Genomic DNA, 19,410 nt, shown 5'->3' on the forward strand with positions numbered 1-19,410 from the left:
ATTTGACCTCTTGTATGCTTGAATCTGTACTGACATCAGCATGAGGGCGCTCCTATGCTGAGGGATGAGGCATGGTCTTCAGGATCGTGTCTGATTCAGGACCGTGTCTGATTCATTGTTGTGGTTTGCAGCAAGCCCTCCCTAATGTCTGTAGCATCGATTAACATTGCCGACTTTGGTGTGGCACCACAATCTCTGGGTGATACAACAATTAACATATTTGTACCAGAAAATGAGTACTACACACAGTTTGGTCAGCATAACAGATTAACAGTGACAGATCATCGAGACAGGTGTAGCACATTCGTACAATAGGACAAGACCTTGATTAAGCCAACCAGCCACTTATCACCAAGAGGAAGATAAAAAAGGCTATCAAGACAGCAAAGCAAATGACCAACTTGAACTGCATGAACAGCTGTAAACCCTTGTTGTCCTGATTGTCTCCCTTTGATCCTATCATTCAGTCAAAACATTGTCTGCCAAGACATCCCTGCCATTTGACAACTGCTTAGGATTCCACTCTGATAAAGGCTACCTGCAACAGTAGCTGAAGTGTGAGCAGTTTTCTGTTACATTACGACATTCAGAAGAATTTTACTGAAATAGACTCCAGTTGTGAATGCTTACACTCTTTCAGATTTCATCTAGTTTGTATATATGTTCATGTGTAGTAATCAGCTTCTTACTCATTTCATCACTTCAAGCTATTTTTATACCAATCATTAGTGTCATGGCTAAATCCACTTTCTGAACTTCCCTGGCATGGAAACTGTGTGCCAGACTGTGATATAGCTCTTTATTTCAGGTAGGTGAGATTTTAGCAGTAAGGCATTCTATAATTTTTAATGGATAACCCGGAGGCTTCAGTGCACTCTGCCTCTAGTGTGTTCTTTCAAAACCCCTAGTGGTTCTCTTCTGCTTACGGGATTAGACAAACACTAGTTGGAGAATAAATATCTACACCTACATCTATACTCAGCAAACCACTGTGAGGTGCATGCTAGAGGGTGCATCCACTAGCACAAGTTATTAGGTTTTCTTCCTGCTCCATTCATACGTGGAGCACAGAAAGAATGATTGTTTAATGTCTCTGTGCATGCAGTAATTATTCTAATCTTGTCCTCACGATCCGTAAGTGAGCAATACGTAGGGGATCGTAGTATATCCGTAGAGTAACCATGTAAAGCCGATTCTTGAAACTCTGTTAATGGACTTTTTTTCAAGGTTTACATCTGTCATCAAGAGTCTGCCAGTTTAGTATCTTTGTGACACTCTCCCATGGATTAAACAAACTTGTGACCATTCTTACTGCTGTTCTCTGTATATGTTCGATATCGCCCGTTAGTCCTATCTGGTATGGGTCCCACACACTTGAACATTATTCTAGAACCAGCCACCCAAGTGGTTTATAAGCAATCTCTTTTATAGGCTGATTGTACTTCCCCAATGATGTACCAATAAACGGAAACTACTACCTGCTTTACCCACGATTGAACCTGTGTGGTCATTCCATTCATATCCCTACAAAGTGTTGCATCCAGGCACCCATACCAGTTGACTGATTCCCATAGTGACTCAGTGATATTATAGTCATTTTTTCATTTTGTGAAGTGCAAAAATTTTCATTTTTAAACATTTTGAGCAAGTTGCCTATCTCTGCATTAGATTGAGATCTTATCAAGATCTGACAATATTTATGCAACTTCTCTCAGATATTACTTCATTATAGATAACTACATCATCTGCAAAAAGCCTGATTTTACTGTTAATATTGTCTGCATGCTTATGAATATACAAAATGAACATCGGGGCACACCCGAAGTTACTTCCATGCCTGTCAATGGCTCACCATCCAAGTTAACATGCTCTGTCCTCCCTACCAAAAAGTCCTCAATTCAGTCACAAATTTCACTTGATACCCCATATGATTGTACTTTTGACAATAAGCGTGTGGTACTGAGTCAAATGCTTTTTGGAAATCAAGAAACACTGCAACTACCTGGTTGCCATGACCTAAAGCTTTCAGTATGTCACGTGAGAAAAGTGTGAGTTGGGTTTCACATGATCTATGTTTTCGAAATCTGTACTGCTTGGCATTGAGGAATCATTCTGTTCAAGATACCTCATTATGTTTGAGCTCAGAATATGTTCTAAGATTTTGTAACAAATCAGTATTAAGGACATTGGACAGTAGTCTTGTGGATCACTTGTGCTACCGTTCTTGTAGACAAGTGTGACCTGTGCTTTTTTCCAAGAACAAGGCACAGTTCATTGTTCGAAAGATCTACTATAGATTATATGTAGAAGAGGGGGCTAACTCAGCAGCAAATTCAGTATAGAATCTGTCAGGGATTGCATCGAGGCATGGAGATTTGTTCAATTTTAACAATATCAGTTGTTTCTCAACACCACTGACTACAATACTTATTCCATTCATCCTTTCAGAGGTTTGAGGATTAAATTGGGGAAATTCTCCTGGATTTCCCTTTGCAAAGGAACATTTGAAAATGGAGTTAAGCATTTCAGCTTTCTCTTTGCACCCTCAGTTGCAGTTCCTGTCTCATTTGCAGTTCCTGTCTCATTTGCTAGGGACTGGACACTAACTTTGGTGCCATGAACAGCCTTTATATATGGCCAGAATTTCTTTGAATTTTGTGGAATATCATTTGACAGTATTCTGCTAAGGTAGTCATTGAAGGCATCAAGCATTGCTCTCTTGACACCCTTACAGTTTTCATTTGGCATCTCTCTCTGTATAGCCCTACACTTTGTTTAATACTTCTTATGCAGCTCTTTAGAAGTTTCTGTATAGTGACTGTGTACCATGGAGGTTCCCTCTCATTATGAAATGTTCTACTGGGTACATATCTGTTTAGTGCATGGTCAACTATTCTTTTAAACTCGAGCCAGAGTTGTTCTGCAAGCTCCTGCTTTTTGCTGAAAGTTCCAAGTTCCTCATTAAGATATGACACTACTGATTTTTTGTCTAGTTTACTGAACATACACAAGGTGTGATTCAGAAGTTTCAAGACTGATTCATTTCTGAGTAGGGGAGCACGCGCGGACCAGTTCCGCTGGTTGGGGGAAGTAGTGGGGGTTCTCAGGGAATGAACTGACGCTGCGGCGGTTGTCTCCTGAACCCTGGAGAGTGTGCATCGCTTGCAGCATGAGTGCATGTCATTAATCTTGGTCGAAAAGTGGGAGAGGCGAAAATGGAGCAGCACTTGGAGCAGCATTATGCGATTAAGTTTTGCATGCGACTGAACAAAACCGCCACGGAGACTCCCAGTATGATTCAAGAGGCCTTAAGGAAAAAGGCATAACCCGTGCAATGGTTTTCATGTGGCACAAACGTTTCAAAGATGGCCGCATGAATGTTGAAGACGATGACCACTCTGGGAGGCTATCATCTAGCTGACTTTTAAACAATGACCGTTGTCTTAGTACTAGATTAATTGCCGATGAACTGCGACTCAGAGTATGGTGTGGAGGATTGTGATGGAGAACTCGATGATGCGAAAAGTGTGTGCCAAACTGGTGCCAAACGTTTTGTCAGTGGATCAGAAGAAATGGCACATGACTGTTTCCCAGGAAATGCTCCAAAGGTTGAATGTTGATCCGAATTTTCTGGAGAAAGTGGTTACTGGTGATGAGATCTGGGTCTACAAGTACGATCCTGAGTCGAAGCGTCAAAGCTCAGAATAGCACTGCTTCCTCGCCAAAGCCCAAGAAAGCTCGCATGAGCAAGTCGTGTGTGAAGTGCATGCTAATTATTTTTTTTTTTTTTTTTTTTTTTTTTTTTTTTTTTTTTTTTTTTTTTTTTTTTTTTTAGTGGTAAAGGAGTGATTCACAAGGAGTTTGTTGCTTGTGGACAGACTGTCACAGGTGACTTTTACACTGGAGTGCTCTGCCGCTTGAGGGATCGAGTTCGCCATATCCGCCCAGATATCAAGGGCAATTGGATCCTCCACCACGACAACGTGCCCACTCACACGTCACACGCTGCCGCCGAAGTTTTGGTCAAGTTGGACGTGACAACACTGCCGCAGCCACCCTACAGCCCCAACTTGACTTCAAGTGACTTTTTCCTCTTCCCCTGAATCAAGACACACCTAAAAGGAAAGCAATTCGACTCCATCAACGCCATCCAGCAGGCTTCGATGAGAGCCCTTGACAGCATGACACCCGAGGCCTTCCAGAAGGGCTATGAACAGTGGAAGATGTGCTGGCAGCGCTGTGTTGATGCTGAAGGATCATGTTTTGAAGAATTGTAGCCCACTGTACTTAAATGTCCAATAAATTTCTAGGTCTGAGTTAAGGCTTGAAACTTATGAATCACCCCCTGTATATCTTTCTGCTTGTTTTAGGTGTCCTGTGTACTTTGGTAATTATTGTTGCCATAAACGCATCATGGTCACTGATACCCATTTTAAAATGAACATCCTCGAATGCGTCAGGTCTATTTGCTGCCATTAGATCTGATGGATATGAAAGAAATAGTTTAAGCACTGTTTGATGATTGGTTCCAGAATTTCATTCAGAAGTTGTATTTATTTTTCCTGTGTCTTGTATCTATCTTTCGTGTGTCATGTACATATTTACAGAAATAAAATTCAATCAATTACCTGAATTAATTGATTGAACAGAAGAATGGCTTGAGTCAGGGAAGTGCACTTTCACCATTACTCTTCATTCTAGTGATGAATGATATAATGAGTACAGTAGCACAAGCAAATGGTGAAGGAAAGATGAAAGCTATGGTTTTTGTAGATGATCTGATTATTTGTAGAAATAAGGAGGAGGAGGAGGAAGTACAAGAGCAGTTGGACTTATGGGAACAAACAGTACGAGAATATGGGATGAAATTTAGTATAAGTAGGAGTGAGATGACTATCACAACAAGAACGAAGGAGAGAGGAACGACTGGAATAACAGTTGGTCGTGAACGATTGAGGAGAGTGGAGAGTTTCAGGTACCTAGAGAGCCTGATACAGGAAGAGAAAAAAACGACGGAGAAATAAATGAGCAGGGGAGAAAAGTAGAAGCATTTCGGAAGTGTGTCAGAAACCTGATACAGAGCAAGGATGTACCCCAATTCAGTAAAAAGGTTATATACCGGTCACACTATGTCCCGATCCTGACATAAGCATCCGCAACCTGTGTTATGAAAGGAAGAGAGAAAAGCGAAGTACAAGCTAGTGAGATGAGTACTGGGGTGACAAAGATAGACAGGTTAAGAATTGAAGGTGGAACCATTACTAGAGGAGGTAGAAACATCAAGGCTGAGATGGTATGGGCATATTAAGTTAGTGGAGGAGAGGGTACCCAGGAGGATACGGAAGATGAAACTGGAAGGAAAGAGACCAAGAGGAAGACTGAGAGACAGATGGCTGAAAGGAGGGGAAGAATGTGTCCAGAAGAAAGGAGAAGACTGGATGAAGGTGAAGACGGAGAGATGGTGGCAAGACAGAAGACGACGGAGAGGCTTGTGTTCCGAACAGACTTGGCCAGAGGCTGAAAACTGTCCAGGATGATGATGACGTGAATTAATGATAATTGCCACTGTTTTTGCCATATAGAATTTGCTTCTTTTATAATTTTTACAATATATCTTTCATTGTACTAGTGTTTTATCCAAGTGAAATGGTACCACTCACTTTAAATTGTAACATTTTCCATGTAATTAGTTTTCATTCACTAAGGAGCATCAGTTAAAAAAGGTGATACAGATGATGAATTTCAGTGTGCGATATTCTACATTTTTAATTGAGAATATGATGGATATTATCCAGGAATTGAGTTAGGAGGTAACACAAAAACCTAGATATAGGTAATGAGATAGGCCAGCATGTTAGAGAAAGAAAATGTGATAATAATGGAAACCTTCATTACAAAAGATAATGTTCTTTGCTACCTCTTTTTTAGTTATGACAGAGTCAAAGTTATGCCACGTTTCAAAGAAGGAACACCATTTAGTGTGATTAAAGTCTTCGTTCTCTATCTCCTTGACCTATTAAGGGAATCCAGCTGAGTTGACAAAACAATTGCTCCCATGAAATTTGTTGTAACTTTAATTTTCTTGTTAGATATGGAGACCATTTGAATGTTGTTGACAGATAATTGTGCTCCAAATCAGATTCAAACTCAGAGCTTTGTCTTTTGTTGGCACCACTCATATCATCTGAACAAATCTGGCACACTTCACAGGCTGACTTAAAATATTAGTTCAGTCAGTTTGTGTACCCTGCTTTCCCTAGACAGCACAGATGCCTTCATTGTCTAGCGCACATGGGAGAAGTGTTATCATGGAGAATGGTTTAGCTACAGGCTAAGGATAGGCGGGGTAAGAAGATCCCACTGTTGCTGCATAAAGTGCACAGTTTGTGGATAAAAACTGTATGCTGCATCAGGTGTTGAACCAAGATCTTTATTTATTTTCATGGGCCATGTTCCATGGAGATTCTATGTGACAAGATGAGACAGGTACTAGCAGATAGGTGTTGATTTCATCTCTGACATGTGTTAAGACCACTCAGATGTGTAACTTCTGTCTGTGAGAAGCGAGGGCCTTTGGAAAACAAAGATCTGGATTTGGGTTTCAGTACAGTTTCAGTGGTGATATGAAACTTCCTGGAAGATTGAAACTGTATACCAGACTGGGACTCAAACATGGGATCTTTGCCTTTCATGAGGCAGTGCTCTGCCAACTGAGCTACCCTAGCATGACTCATGACCCAATCTCACGGCTTTACTACTGCCAATACCTCATCTTCACTTACCGTTACTGAAGAAGTAAAGCTGTGAGATTGGGCTTTGAGCCATGCTCCACTTGTGAAAGGTAAACGTCTTGGGTTTGAGTCTTGATCCAGCACAGAGTTTCAGTCTGTCAGTTTCAATTTGTCGGGAACATTCATTTCAGTGCTTACTCTGATGCAGACTGAAAATTTTCTTCGTGGAGTTAACCTACTGATTAGAATTTGTCAAATTAGTAATTTACATAGGGTCTTGTCAGAATGTTATGGGAACAGTTGTTGGAACATGCTTGAACACATGTGATCAGTATAATTAAGCAGAGTTCATGACTGCTAATTGATGAATAGTAGTATATTAAAAGTTCCATTAAAGATCCTCTGAAATATAATCACACAAATTTTTGCAGTGAACCTCAGTTCTCCACAAAAGAAAAGTCTGTCTTTCATAGAGTGCTGATGACGGTATGTGAAGCAGAACCACACGGCATGAGAAGCTTTCAATCGCACTATAAACTTCAGCTGATTTAAGTGTGCCTTGAAATATTTTTGCAGTTACCATTTCATGTCTGTATTTCACAGCTCTCAATACTCTTTAATTGTGTTTCTTATTTAACTTTTTCTCTCCAGGTTTTGACTCAAAAGTTTTTCGTGTTTGATATTTTATGATCTTATCATTATATATAATTTTCAATTAAGTTGTTCCTCCTGCAAACATACTATGTCAGAATACATTATTGTTTTTCCACTTGCATTTGCATTAGGCAGTTGTTCAATTTTTTAATGCCATTCTGTAATTTACAATTTTAAGACCAACAAAAATATTACATTATGAGTCATAAATTATAAGAAAAAACATGAAAACTTGGATCAAATAAACCTTAAAATGACACATTTGTCAGCTGTTTTATGAAGTACATGTTGTTGGTTGGTCTTATTTGTTTGAAGAATTAAAACTGTTTGCAATTGCAGGGGATGGAAGTTGTGCATTTACGCCTTGAACAAGTTATTTAAGAAGGTGTGAATATGGAAATTGACCAGTCTTTATCAGATTGATTTGGCAATGTTACTAGTAAATTGTAACAATCAAACCAGGGTCATTGACTGTGTCATTTGCCAGGTTTTATTAGCCAGAGTATTGTCATTATGATAGTGAATTGACTCTGAAAGTGATTCATTCAAGTGATGTTTTATTCCTTTATTTTATGCACAAAAGTATAAACTGAAACACAGTTATGCAAAAAATTTAACCATTAGAGTGACACTGACTTGATGTGTCATAATCCTGAAAACAAATATATCTTCCCCAAAGCAATAGCGATATTGGACATTGCCAGGATAGAGTTTGTGACAGACATGCCAGGAGAACATTAAATATGAGACTGTGCATACATGCATGCATGCAGTTGTGTGTGGGAGGGGAAGGTGGGCCATCACATGCATGTGGTCGAGTGTCAGACAGCTTTAGTACTCTGGTTATCATTTGGCAGCTGCTAAACAGATGAACAGATGCCCCTCTTGTCCTTCATGTTCTGTTAATATTATTTTCTTGCTTTTGTGTTCTGAACATGATAATAGCATTTACATTATAAAAAAACTGTTGTGACAGATTTTTCATTGGGCCAGTAGAGTCCCTACAGAGATCACACATTGATTTCTAACTGAAGAAAATCATGTCCATTCACAGAGCAGCCAGATGAGTTTAAAATTTTTCATAACTCTCCCTCTCCCTCTCTCTCGTGTGTGTGTGTGTGTGTGTGTGTGTGTGTGTGTGTGTGTGTGTGGGGGGGGGGGGGGGGAGACACGCGCGTGCCTATACACGCATGCAAGTATGCATGCGCGTACACACCCGCGTACACGTGCACGTGGGTTTGTGCGCGCGCGCACCTGCTTGCATGCGTGTGGGGGCGTGCATGCACACCATGCGTTCGTTAGTTTAGAAGCAAAAGTAGATACTCTCATTAAGCAGTTCTAAAGGAACTAGCCTGTTTTTTTTCTTTTTTTAAATTGTGAACTAACTGTTCCCAGTATACGTTACAATGTCTCTCTTTCCTGATTTAATCCACGCACTTGGTTTTTGCTCATGGCTTCACATAAGTTACCATATCACATACATTTCACATATATGTCTATATTTCACATACATTGAACATATTTCACACATATTTGTACACAAGTTTCATCCAAATTCTGAGGAAACTTGTAAGTCTACTAGTAACTGACTGTTATTCGAGAAAAAGAACTGTAGCTATCTTTGTCTGAAACTCCACTGTTTTACTCCACGAGACTCTAGAGAGGGCATAAAATTTATCTATAGTAATGAGCTGTGTGGTATGATTCTTGACCATGAAACACGATGTTATTGTTGCACTGAACAATGCAAATGAGAGGCAGATTATGCTTCATACTTTTAAAGAAAGTAAAAAGTCAGCTAATTAACGGGTTATTACAAATGATTGAAGCGATTTCACAGCTCTACAATAACTTTATTATTTGAGATATTTTCACAATGCTTTGCACACACATACAAAAACTCAAAGTTTTTTTAGGCATTCACAAATGTTCGATATGTGCCCCTTTAGTGATTCGGCAGACATCAAGCCGATAATCAAGTTCCTCCCACACTCGGCGCAGCATGTCCCCATCAATGAGTTCGAAAGCATCGTTGATGTGAGCTCGCAGTTCTGGCACGTTTCTTGGTAGAGGAGGTTTAAACACTGAATCTTTCACATAACCCCACAGAAAGAAATCGCATGGGGTTAAGTTGGGAGAGCGTGGAGGCCATGACATGAATTGCTGATCATGATCTCCACGACCGATCCATCGGTTTTCCAATCCCCTGTTTAAGAAATGCCGAACATCATGATGGAAGTGCGGTGGAGCACCATCCTGTTGAAAGATGAAGTCGGTGCTGTCGGTCTCCAGTTGTGGCAGTAGCCAATTTTCCAGCATGTCCAGATACACGTGTCTTGAAACGTTTTTTTCGCAGAAGAAAAAGGGGCCAGAAAACTTTAAACCGTGAGATTGCGCAAAACACGTTAACTTTTGGTGAGTTGCGAATTTGCTGCACGAATGCGTGAGGATTCTCTACCGCCCAGATTTGCACATTGTGTCTGTTCACTTCACCATTAAGAAAAAATGTTGCTTCATCACTGAAAACAAGTTTCGCACTGAACGCATCCTCTTCCATGAGCTGTTGCAACCGCGCTGAAAATTCAAAGCGTTTGACTTTGTCATCGGGTGTCAGGGCTTGTAGCAGTTGTAAACGGTAAGGCTTCTGCTTAAGCCTTTTCTGTAAGATTTTCCAAGCCGTCGGCTGTGGTACGTTTAGCTCCCTGCTTGCTTTATTCGTCGACTTCCGCGGGCTACGCGTGAAACTTGCCCGCACGCGTTCAACCGCTTCTTCACTCACTGCAGGCCGACCCGTTGATTTCCCCTTACAGAGGCATCCAGAAGCTTTAAACTGCGCATACCATCACCGAATGGAGTTAGCAGTTGGTGGATCTTTGTTGAACTTCGTCCTGAAGTGTCGTTGCACTGTTATGACTGACTGATGTGAGTGCATTTCAAGCACGACATACGCTCTCTCGGCTCCTGTCGCCATTTTGTCTCACTGCTCTCTCGAGGGCTCTGGCGGCAGAAACCTGAAGTGCGGCTTCAGCCGAACAAAACTTTATGAGTTTTTCTACGTATCTGTAGTGTGTCGTGACCATATGCCAATGAATGGAGCTACAGTGAATTTATGAAATCGCTTCAATCATTTGCAATAGCACTGTACATGACAGAAGTGGTGTCTTACTCCCACAGTATTTTATATATTTATATATGTATTCATTTATATACCAGGTTATAATAGAGAGAAACATTCCACGTAGGAAAAATATATCTAAAAACAAAGATGATGTGACTTACCAAATGAAAGTGCTGGCAGGTCAACAGACACACAAACATACACACACAATTCAAGCTTTCGCAACAAACTGTTGCCTCATCAGAAAAGAGGGAAGGAGAGGGAAAGACGAAAGGAAGTGTGTTTTAAGGGAGAGGGTAAGGAGTCATTCCAATCCCGGGAGCGGAAAGACTTACCTTAGGGGGAAAAAAGGACGGGTATACACACGCACACACACACATATCTCCATCCACACATATACAGACACAAGCAGACATATTTAAAGACTATGTCACATTATGTCTTTAAATATGTCTGCTTGTGTCTGTATATGTGTGGATGGAGATATGTGTGTGTGTGTGTGTGCGTGTGTATACCCGTCCTTTTTCCCCCCTAAAGTAAGTCTTTCCGCTCCCGGGATTGGAATGACTCCTTACCCTCTCCCTTAAAACCCACTTCCTTTCGTCTTTCCCTCTCCTTCCCTCTTTCCTGATGAGGCAACAGTTTGTTGCGAAAGCTTGAATTGTGTGTGTATGTTTGTGTTTGTTTGTGTGTCTGTCGACCTGCCAGCACTTTCATTTGGTAAGTCACATCATCTTTGTTTTTAGATACATTTATACACCAGATTTGTTTTAGATCATATAACTAATGAGGAGGTATTGAATAGGATTGGGGAGAAGAGAAGTTTGTGGCACAACTTGACTAGAAGAAGGGATTGGTTGGTAGGACATGTTCTGAGGCATCAAGGGATCACCAATTTAGTATTGGAGGGCAGTGTGGAGGGCAAAAATCATAGAGGGAGACCAAGAGATGAATACACTAAACAGATTCAGAAGGATGTAGGTTGCAGTAGGTACTGGGAGATGAAGAAGCTTGCACAGGATAGAGTAGCACGGAGAGCTGCATCTAACCAGTCTCAGGACTGAAGACCACAACAACAACAACAACAACAACAACAACCAGATTTGTTTAAAATATCTCCAGGCATTCCTGAGTTATGCTTTTATGTCACACATTTTCACCCCAAACCTCAGCCTTGTGGTGCTAGGGGTGTCTTTCTGTCACAGTAAATTTTTCCTGAGAGCAAATGATATGTGTGTTAATTTTGGTAGAAATTCCTCCAGGCCTGTAGAGATTTACTGATATGTCACTGTTTTTGCACACTCCTCCCCCTTCCCCCTAACTCGAGAGGTGAAACATCATCGCAAATGTCACCAATTAGTGTAGCAACCACAAAAAATATGGATTTGATGCTAATATTTTTAAATGTCTCACGTTCTGGCCCCTGTCCCCACTTCTAGCAGTAGTTGGGGTGTATTACCCCCACAATATTTTTATATTTGTTGAAATTACTTCACATGTTCCTGAATTTTGCTACATGTAACCTCATTTTCACCCCCATCCTTTTGGTGTGAGTGGTGGCTCTTACCCTCATAGAACCTTTGCACATATGTGCACAACTTGCTGAAGTTTCATTGCAATCAAATGAACGGTATAGAAATGTATAGAAGATGAACAAACAAATAGTTGTTTTTATATATTACATGGATGACTCTCCTCATTGTCGTTCACAATCAGATGCAGTTCATATATTCAAACACTGCTATAGTGGCCTGCACCTATGAATGCAGATGGTGAATGATGCACCAGACATTCAGCTGCGTCTGTCTGTCAAATGACTTCAGCATTTAGCACTGTAGGGCTGATTTACATGTTCATTTATAGTATGATGAGGTTGTTTAACCACAGTAGTGTTTGTTATGGGCTACATAAAACACACACAAGAAGTATTATGCTAGGAAATGATAGTGATACTTTTCAGAGTGTATAAATTTATCTCAGGATCGACAAAGCAGATACAGTGTAGCAGTGTGGCTCTTACTCCAGCATTGCCAGTTACTAGTTTTGGCACTGTCTGGCACATGTGGCATGGGGCAGAGGTACTGCAAAATATCTCTGTCTCTATCTGCACAGAACACATCACACACCTGCCTTCATACCTGAACACCACCATAGCATGCGGTGATTTTTGTACTTAATTTAGATGTTCTGTGAGTGACACTGACCAAAGTTCTGGGTGATCAATTCAGCATCACTCTAATGCATTTACTTACGTGTACTACAAGCATTGTAATTGTATTTCACCATTTTCATTAACTACTTCTAATAAAAACAGATGAATTTCGGCCATTAAGTTTGCAAATGACGTACAAGCGCGGCTGTGTGAAAAAGGAATAACACTTGTAAAACAATAAAAATATGTTTATTTCCTTGGCACTAAGGAAATTTCTCACATTGCCAAGAGATTATTTGTCATAATTTGTGGCTTTTTTTTTTTAACTTGAACTATGTCCTTACACTGTAACTAGCTTCATCAAAATTGATCTAATCCATGACAGTGGACCAGCAGTTTACCACAATCGTATTTTTCCATTCTACTAGAAAATGTTATGTGTGAGGTGTGGATGGGGCAAAAGAGATGAGATTGATGCTGCAAATTTGTGTACTATCAGATTATGATCAGTTAATGGTGGTCAATTTGAAAATAGGAACAGTTTGTGGTCATTTGTATTAATTACTTCAATTTCTCATATATTTTTCCGTATCATTGTGTGTGTTACCGTACAGAAATTAATATAATTTTCATTTTCCACTGGAGCACAAGAGCATGGCTGTAAACTGTCTGTCCACTGCCACCAAGCTGTTAGATTGTAATAAGACTTGTCACATTGTGACAATTCAAAGAGAAAAAGTAGTTGTGTACTAATATACCACATCGAGTAATAATTACTAATGTGGGCAATCTTTTTTTATTTTATCTTTTGGTAATATTGCCATTGTGCTTCTACTAGAGTGGAACAATACTAGATGAAATTAGTAATTAATTGCTTGTGTGTTTATATGTAAACAACAGTATGGAAAAGATAGACTGCTACTCATCACATTTAGGTGCACTGGGTTGCAGAAAGAGGCACATGAATCTGATAAGCGTAGTATTGGGAGACTGTGTGTGTGTGTAAGGGGGGGGGGGGGAGCAAAATAAAGAAGAAGAAATGACTATGAACGTGTATTAGTGGAACACAAGGGGTGTGTGCGTGTGCGTGTGCGTGTGCGTGTGCGTGTGCGTGTGCGCGTGCGCGTGCGCGTGTGTAGTAGTAGTAGTAGTAGTAGTAGTATTTGATTGGGAGCAGGGAAAAGGATGGACAGGTGGATGACAGGGACTAGTGAAGATTGACACCAAGTGGGTTATGGGAACAAAGTATATGTTGTAGGGAGAGTTTCCACCAAACAAATCTGGAAAAGGTTGTGGTGGTGGGAAGATTCTGATGGCACAGGCTATGAAACAGTAAAAGTACATCATGCTGCACACCATATTCTGCAGCTTGTTACTATCATATCCACATAGGATGTGGCACAGTCATTGCTGCAAAGTTTGTATATCATATGGCTGCTTTTACAGGTGGACCTATCTTTGTTGGGGTACGAGATGTCTCCTACCACTGCAGTAATACACATGCCTTCCATCTTGTCAACTCATGTACATAGTCCTTTAATCTTTCCTACTTCTCTCCCCCCCCCCCCCCCCCCTCCCCCAGTACTGCACCTAGCAGCCATGTCCTGTCCCCACCACACACCACATCCCTGCACACTCCGACAGGCAGCACTAGCATCTTTCCCTGTCCTTACCGTGCTGTCCCTCCATATCCCCACCCAATGCCTCTTCGTTACCCCCCTGCCACCTCCCCATCCCCACCCCATGCCTCTGCCTTACCCCCCTCCCCCTGCCACCTCCCCCCATCCACTACTAGACTGCTGCTCATGAGCACACGGAGGCAGTGGCAACTTGTGTGAGAGTTTTTATCATGTGATATGTATGTATGTGTGTTTTCCGCTTTTGAAGAAGGACTTTTTTCAAAAACATTCTTTTCCACCGTCTGAAAACTTTCATTTTCACTGTGCCTGTCTGAAACATACTGCCTCCTCTCTGTAGGGACTAGCAATCAGTCCTTTCCATATTGCTATTTGTTTGTGAAGACTTATACATATGATTTAAAATGCCATAATCATCATTATTTTGTTTGTAATTATTTGATTTGTGCTCTACAGTCAAGCATACTGCAACATTGTTGCTGGAGGTTGCATGGCAGTTGGTTTACGATTTGCTGGTTCTGCAAATAATGAAGCCTTTAAAACATTACTTCATTATGCAAAGATGTTCACAAACTTGTCTGGAAAATCTATTGCGGAACTGGCTGGCAAGTCTACTATAGAAACCTGTCTGAATGTGATGCTGTTGTCACTGGCAATGGTATGTATTTATACCTGTCTCAACTTGTGTTTGTTTTAAATTGTGCTCATGTTGTTTAAATAGGCAGTATCTCTAAGAAACTAGATTTTGGTGTGTGTAAAAGAGAGATTAGATAGGAACCATTTTATGATGTAATTTTTTTCACTGTTGTTCTATCCTGAAGAACATTTTTCATTTGTTTTGCATTCACATTGTCAGGAGAAGTGACTTATTATCATTACTCACACTAATATAATGTCATTTCTGCAGTTCTTATCTGGATCATAATCAGCTGGTAGTTCCAATTTCTTTTTAATTCTTGAACAATTACAGTAAGATGTTGTTCCAGGATTTTCAAAGATCACATAAATGTGGGTCAGTCTTTGTGAATAGAAAGCTAATGCCCACTCCGTATGGCTGATGGGGGGGCCTCATCTGAGATGTAAAGGAAGCCTTGTCTGTGGCTCTCAGGCATGCAGGGTGCAGCTGTCTGCAAGTAGTGGCTCGCGTTGGTGCCAACGGAATCTGTCACTTGGGTTCTGAGGCTGTACTCGCAAGGAAAACTCTCCATCGCACCCCCCTCAGATGTAGTGGTAAAATGGCGCAGTAGATAGCCCACCAAAAACTGAATGGAGATCAGAAATGAAAACAGAAAGAAGGTGTACTGAACTGTGAAAAGAGAAGAAAAAACTAAACAGTGAATTGTCCAACATCAAGATGTGCAACATCAAGTGAACTAGAACAGCCAAAGCATTGTGGTTATGTGGCAATAGTATTGAACTGTTAAAGAGGAGATCCATGTTTAGATCTCCTTCGTGCCCCTCTTTCTTTTTTTTCTTTTTCTTTTTTTTTTTTCTTTTTTTTTTCCCCTCCACAAAATTATTGACTGTCCATCCTGTCATTGACATGTCTGTTTGCTGTATTCAAATTTCTGTCTGTGTCGTGGTGTAGCGTCCATTTGCAACAGTGAGGTGTAAGGAAAGGACCTCCAGACATACACACCTCCTATTTGTTCTACACAAGTACCACACATTATGACTTGCGTTCTGTTTTGGAAGTTTTGACTCTTCAGTTTCTTTGTTGTAACATAGTTCACACACGTTTTTTGTCATTTTCATTTCTGTTAGAAGTTTATGTGGCATCTCCTCGGCTCTCACTATTTGTCACATTTACCTGCACTGGTAATGTATTCTTGCCACATGATTCATATTCTATAGGCTGCAGAATGAGAACAGACACATCAGTGACCAGACGGAAGTTCATAATTTTGTGGGGGAAAAAAAGGGGGTTATGAGGGAGATTTGAACACAGATCTCTCACTTTGTTGTCCAGCCCCATGACTACACAACCACGATGCTGTGGTTCTTGCAATTTGCGCGATGTTGCACATCTTGAGCTTGGACGATTCACTGTTTCTATTTTGCTTCTTTTTTCACAGTTCAGTACACATTCTTCCTGTTTTCATACTTTCTGTGTTCAGTTTTTGACAGGTCACCCATTGGGCCATTTTACCACTAAATCTGACGGTGGCTGTGATGAGGAGTTCCCGTGTTAGTTCATTCAGTGGCTAGTGGAAATGGTGAAGGCTGCTGGCATTGTGACCAGGTGCAAGCAGAGCTCGAAATTTGCAGCATCATTCCCAGAGTTCATAGGGGTCCTTCAGTTTGGAGCCAAGTGAAGGTTATCTAACAAAAGCTTCATTGATGGTGTTGGCTGGGCATTTCGTGCCTTGCGTTATTGAGTGAGGATTTGTGGGACTCCCTTTGATGGGTCAGTTGTGCACTACGTAAAGGAAGCAGCTACTCGCGTAGTGGAATTCTTGTGGAAAGCGTGTGTTTTTTTTTCTTTTCCTTTTTTTCTTTTTTTTAAGGCTAGGTAGTAGTTTGAGATACTCCAATGAACACTCACCAAAAAGTACACAGATAGCAGAATCAGACTGCATTCAGAATAAGATGCTTAGACTGTCAAAATTTTTTGAATAAACTGTCGAAGTATTCATAACAAAGTTCCTGAATTTACTGCCATCCAAGAAATATCTCATGTTGAAATTATTCTTGGAACCGAAGGCTGGCTGAAGCCCTAAGTAGAAAGTTCTGAGATGTTTAGCAATTCATGGAACTCATACCAAAAAGACAGATTAGATGCCCTAGGAGGAGGAGGAGGAGGAGGAATAGGAATAGGAGTGTTCATTGCCGCTGACAAAAATACTCTCTCTGTGGAGATCAAATTTGAATGTGACACTGAAGTTATCGGGCTACATATGGCAGGTCTAAGTGAAATACAGTTAATTGCTGGATATTTTCACCAGCCACCCAATTCCCATGTGGCAATTTCAGAATCATTCAGAGATAGTCTACAGTTAGTAGTGCAGAAATACCTATATCATGCAGTATTGGTTGTAGATGACTAACCCACTGTGTATAGACTGGGACATGTATGGATTCATTGGAGGGAGTACAGTAAGTCAGTCTTGGGAAGTGCTTTTGAACACTTTTTCCAAAAACTATCAAGAGCAGCTAGTTTGACAGTCAACTCACTATGGAAATATTTTAGATCTTGTAGCTACGAACAGGCCTGACCTTATTGATGCCATCAGTGTACGGGGATTAGTGACCATGTCATCATAGTGACTATGTTTACTCAAGTAAATAAATCAGTCAAAAAGGCTAGGAGAGAATTTCTGCTGGAAAGAGCAGGTAAGCAGTTGCTAGCATCACCCTGAAGTCATTTATTTCTGGTATGATGGACATTGAGGAATTATGGGCAAAGTTTAAATGGTTTAACAATGAAAGTTGGAACACACTGACTAAGCAAAGACTGTTGCACTCTCAGTTCAAACGAGAACATGCAAATGATAACATGCTAAAGTTAATAGAGATTTGTGTGTCTGCAAAACGATCACGACTACCGCAGTCATACCTTAGCAAAGGTGTTACTTAGAACCCAAGACAATTCTGGATCTATGTAAAGTTGCTAAGTGGAATTAAGGCTTCTATACAGCCATTCATGGACCAGTCTGGTATGGCAGTAGAAGACAGCAAAAGGGAAGCCAAAGTTTTAAATTTCATGCTTGAGGAAATGTTCTCACTGGAGAATTGTACAAACATGCTGTCATTTGACCGTTGCGCAGGACATAGAAATAGGCGTCCCTGCCATACAGAAACAACTCTTAGAGTTGAAAAGGAATAAGTTGTCATTCCCAGGTGGAATCCCAGTTTGGTTTTACAAGGAGTATTCTACAGCCTTGCCCCCTTAACTTGAAATGGAAATGCAGTCCCATGCTTCTTTACAGAGCATAGGGGAACGATGCGGGAGACCCGCACCACTCGACTAGGCAAGGTCCTAGTGGAGGTGGTTTGCCATTGCCTTCCTCCAACTGTGATGGGGATGAATGATGATGATAAAGACGACACAACAACACCCAGTCATCTCGAGGCAGGAAAAATCCCTGGCTCCCCAGGAATCAAACCCAGGACCCCGTGCTCGGGAAGCGAGAACGCTACTGTGAGACCACGAGCTTACCTTGTATTTATTGCAGATCTCTCACTTAGCACAAAGTCCCAAGTGACTGGAAAAAAGTGCAGGTGACTCCTGTTTATAAGAAGAATGAAAGAATGAACATGCAAAATTACAGACCAGTATCCTTAACATCAGTTTGCAGCAAAATTCTTTAACATATTCTCAGTTTGAGTATAATAAATTTCCTTGGGATGGAAAAGCACGTGCCCATGAATCAGCACGATTTTAGAAAGCATCGCTCTTGCGAAACTCCGCTTGCACTTTTCTTGCTTGAGATCCTGCAAACTATGGATGAAGGACAACAGGCAAATTCCATAACCGTAGATTTCCAAAAAGCATTTGACTTTAGAAAGCATCGCTCTTGCGAAACTCCGCTTGCCCTTTTCTTGCTTGAGATCCTGCAAACTATGGATGAAGGACAACAGGCAAATTCCATAACCGTAGATTTCCAAAAAGCATTTGACACTGTACTCCACTGCAGACTGTTAATGCAGGTTAGAGCATACAGTATAGGTTCCCAGATATGAGAGTGGCTCGAAGACTTCTTAAGTAACAGAACCCAGTACGTCCTAGTGTTGAGTGTTCATTAAAGACAAGGCGGTCATCAGGAATGTCTCAGAGAAGCGTGATAGGACCACTGTTATTTTGTGTTTACATGAATGATCTGGCAGACAGAGTGAGCAGCAATTTCTGGGTGATCGCTGATGATGCTGTGGTGCACAAGATGGTGACATTGTTGAGTGGCTCTAGAAGGATACAAGAGGACTTTAAAAAAATTTCTAATTGGTGTGATGAATGGCAGCTAGCTCTGAACGTAGGAAAATGTAAGTTGAATGCAGATGAGTAGCAAACACAATCCTTGATTGGCGACTCCATGGAGTGCTGTGTGCACAACGACCATATATGTTAAATTAAAACGAAGGTCAGCGTTGGCCGTAATATTGATGTTTTATTGATAGCAG

At 40.8% G+C, this 19,410-nt stretch overlaps 1 protein-coding gene across 3 annotated transcripts in view; it reads left to right on the top strand.

Moving 5' to 3' along the window:
- Positions 1-19,410, top strand: part of LOC124547995 (anaphase-promoting complex subunit 1) — a 374,510-nt gene that overhangs the window by 260,866 nt on the left and 94,234 nt on the right. For all 3 annotated transcript variants that reach the window (XM_047125147.1, XM_047125148.1, XM_047125149.1), the window contains one exon: positions 14,749-14,950. In XM_047125147.1, coding sequence (XP_046981103.1) covers positions 14,749-14,950 — 202 coding nt within the window. The remainder of the gene's footprint in view (positions 1-14,748; positions 14,951-19,410) is intronic.

The sequence above is a fragment of the Schistocerca americana genome, chromosome 1 (assembly GCF_021461395.2).
Source record: "Schistocerca americana isolate TAMUIC-IGC-003095 chromosome 1, iqSchAmer2.1, whole genome shotgun sequence".
NCBI lineage: Eukaryota > Metazoa > Arthropoda > Insecta > Orthoptera > Acrididae > Schistocerca > Schistocerca americana.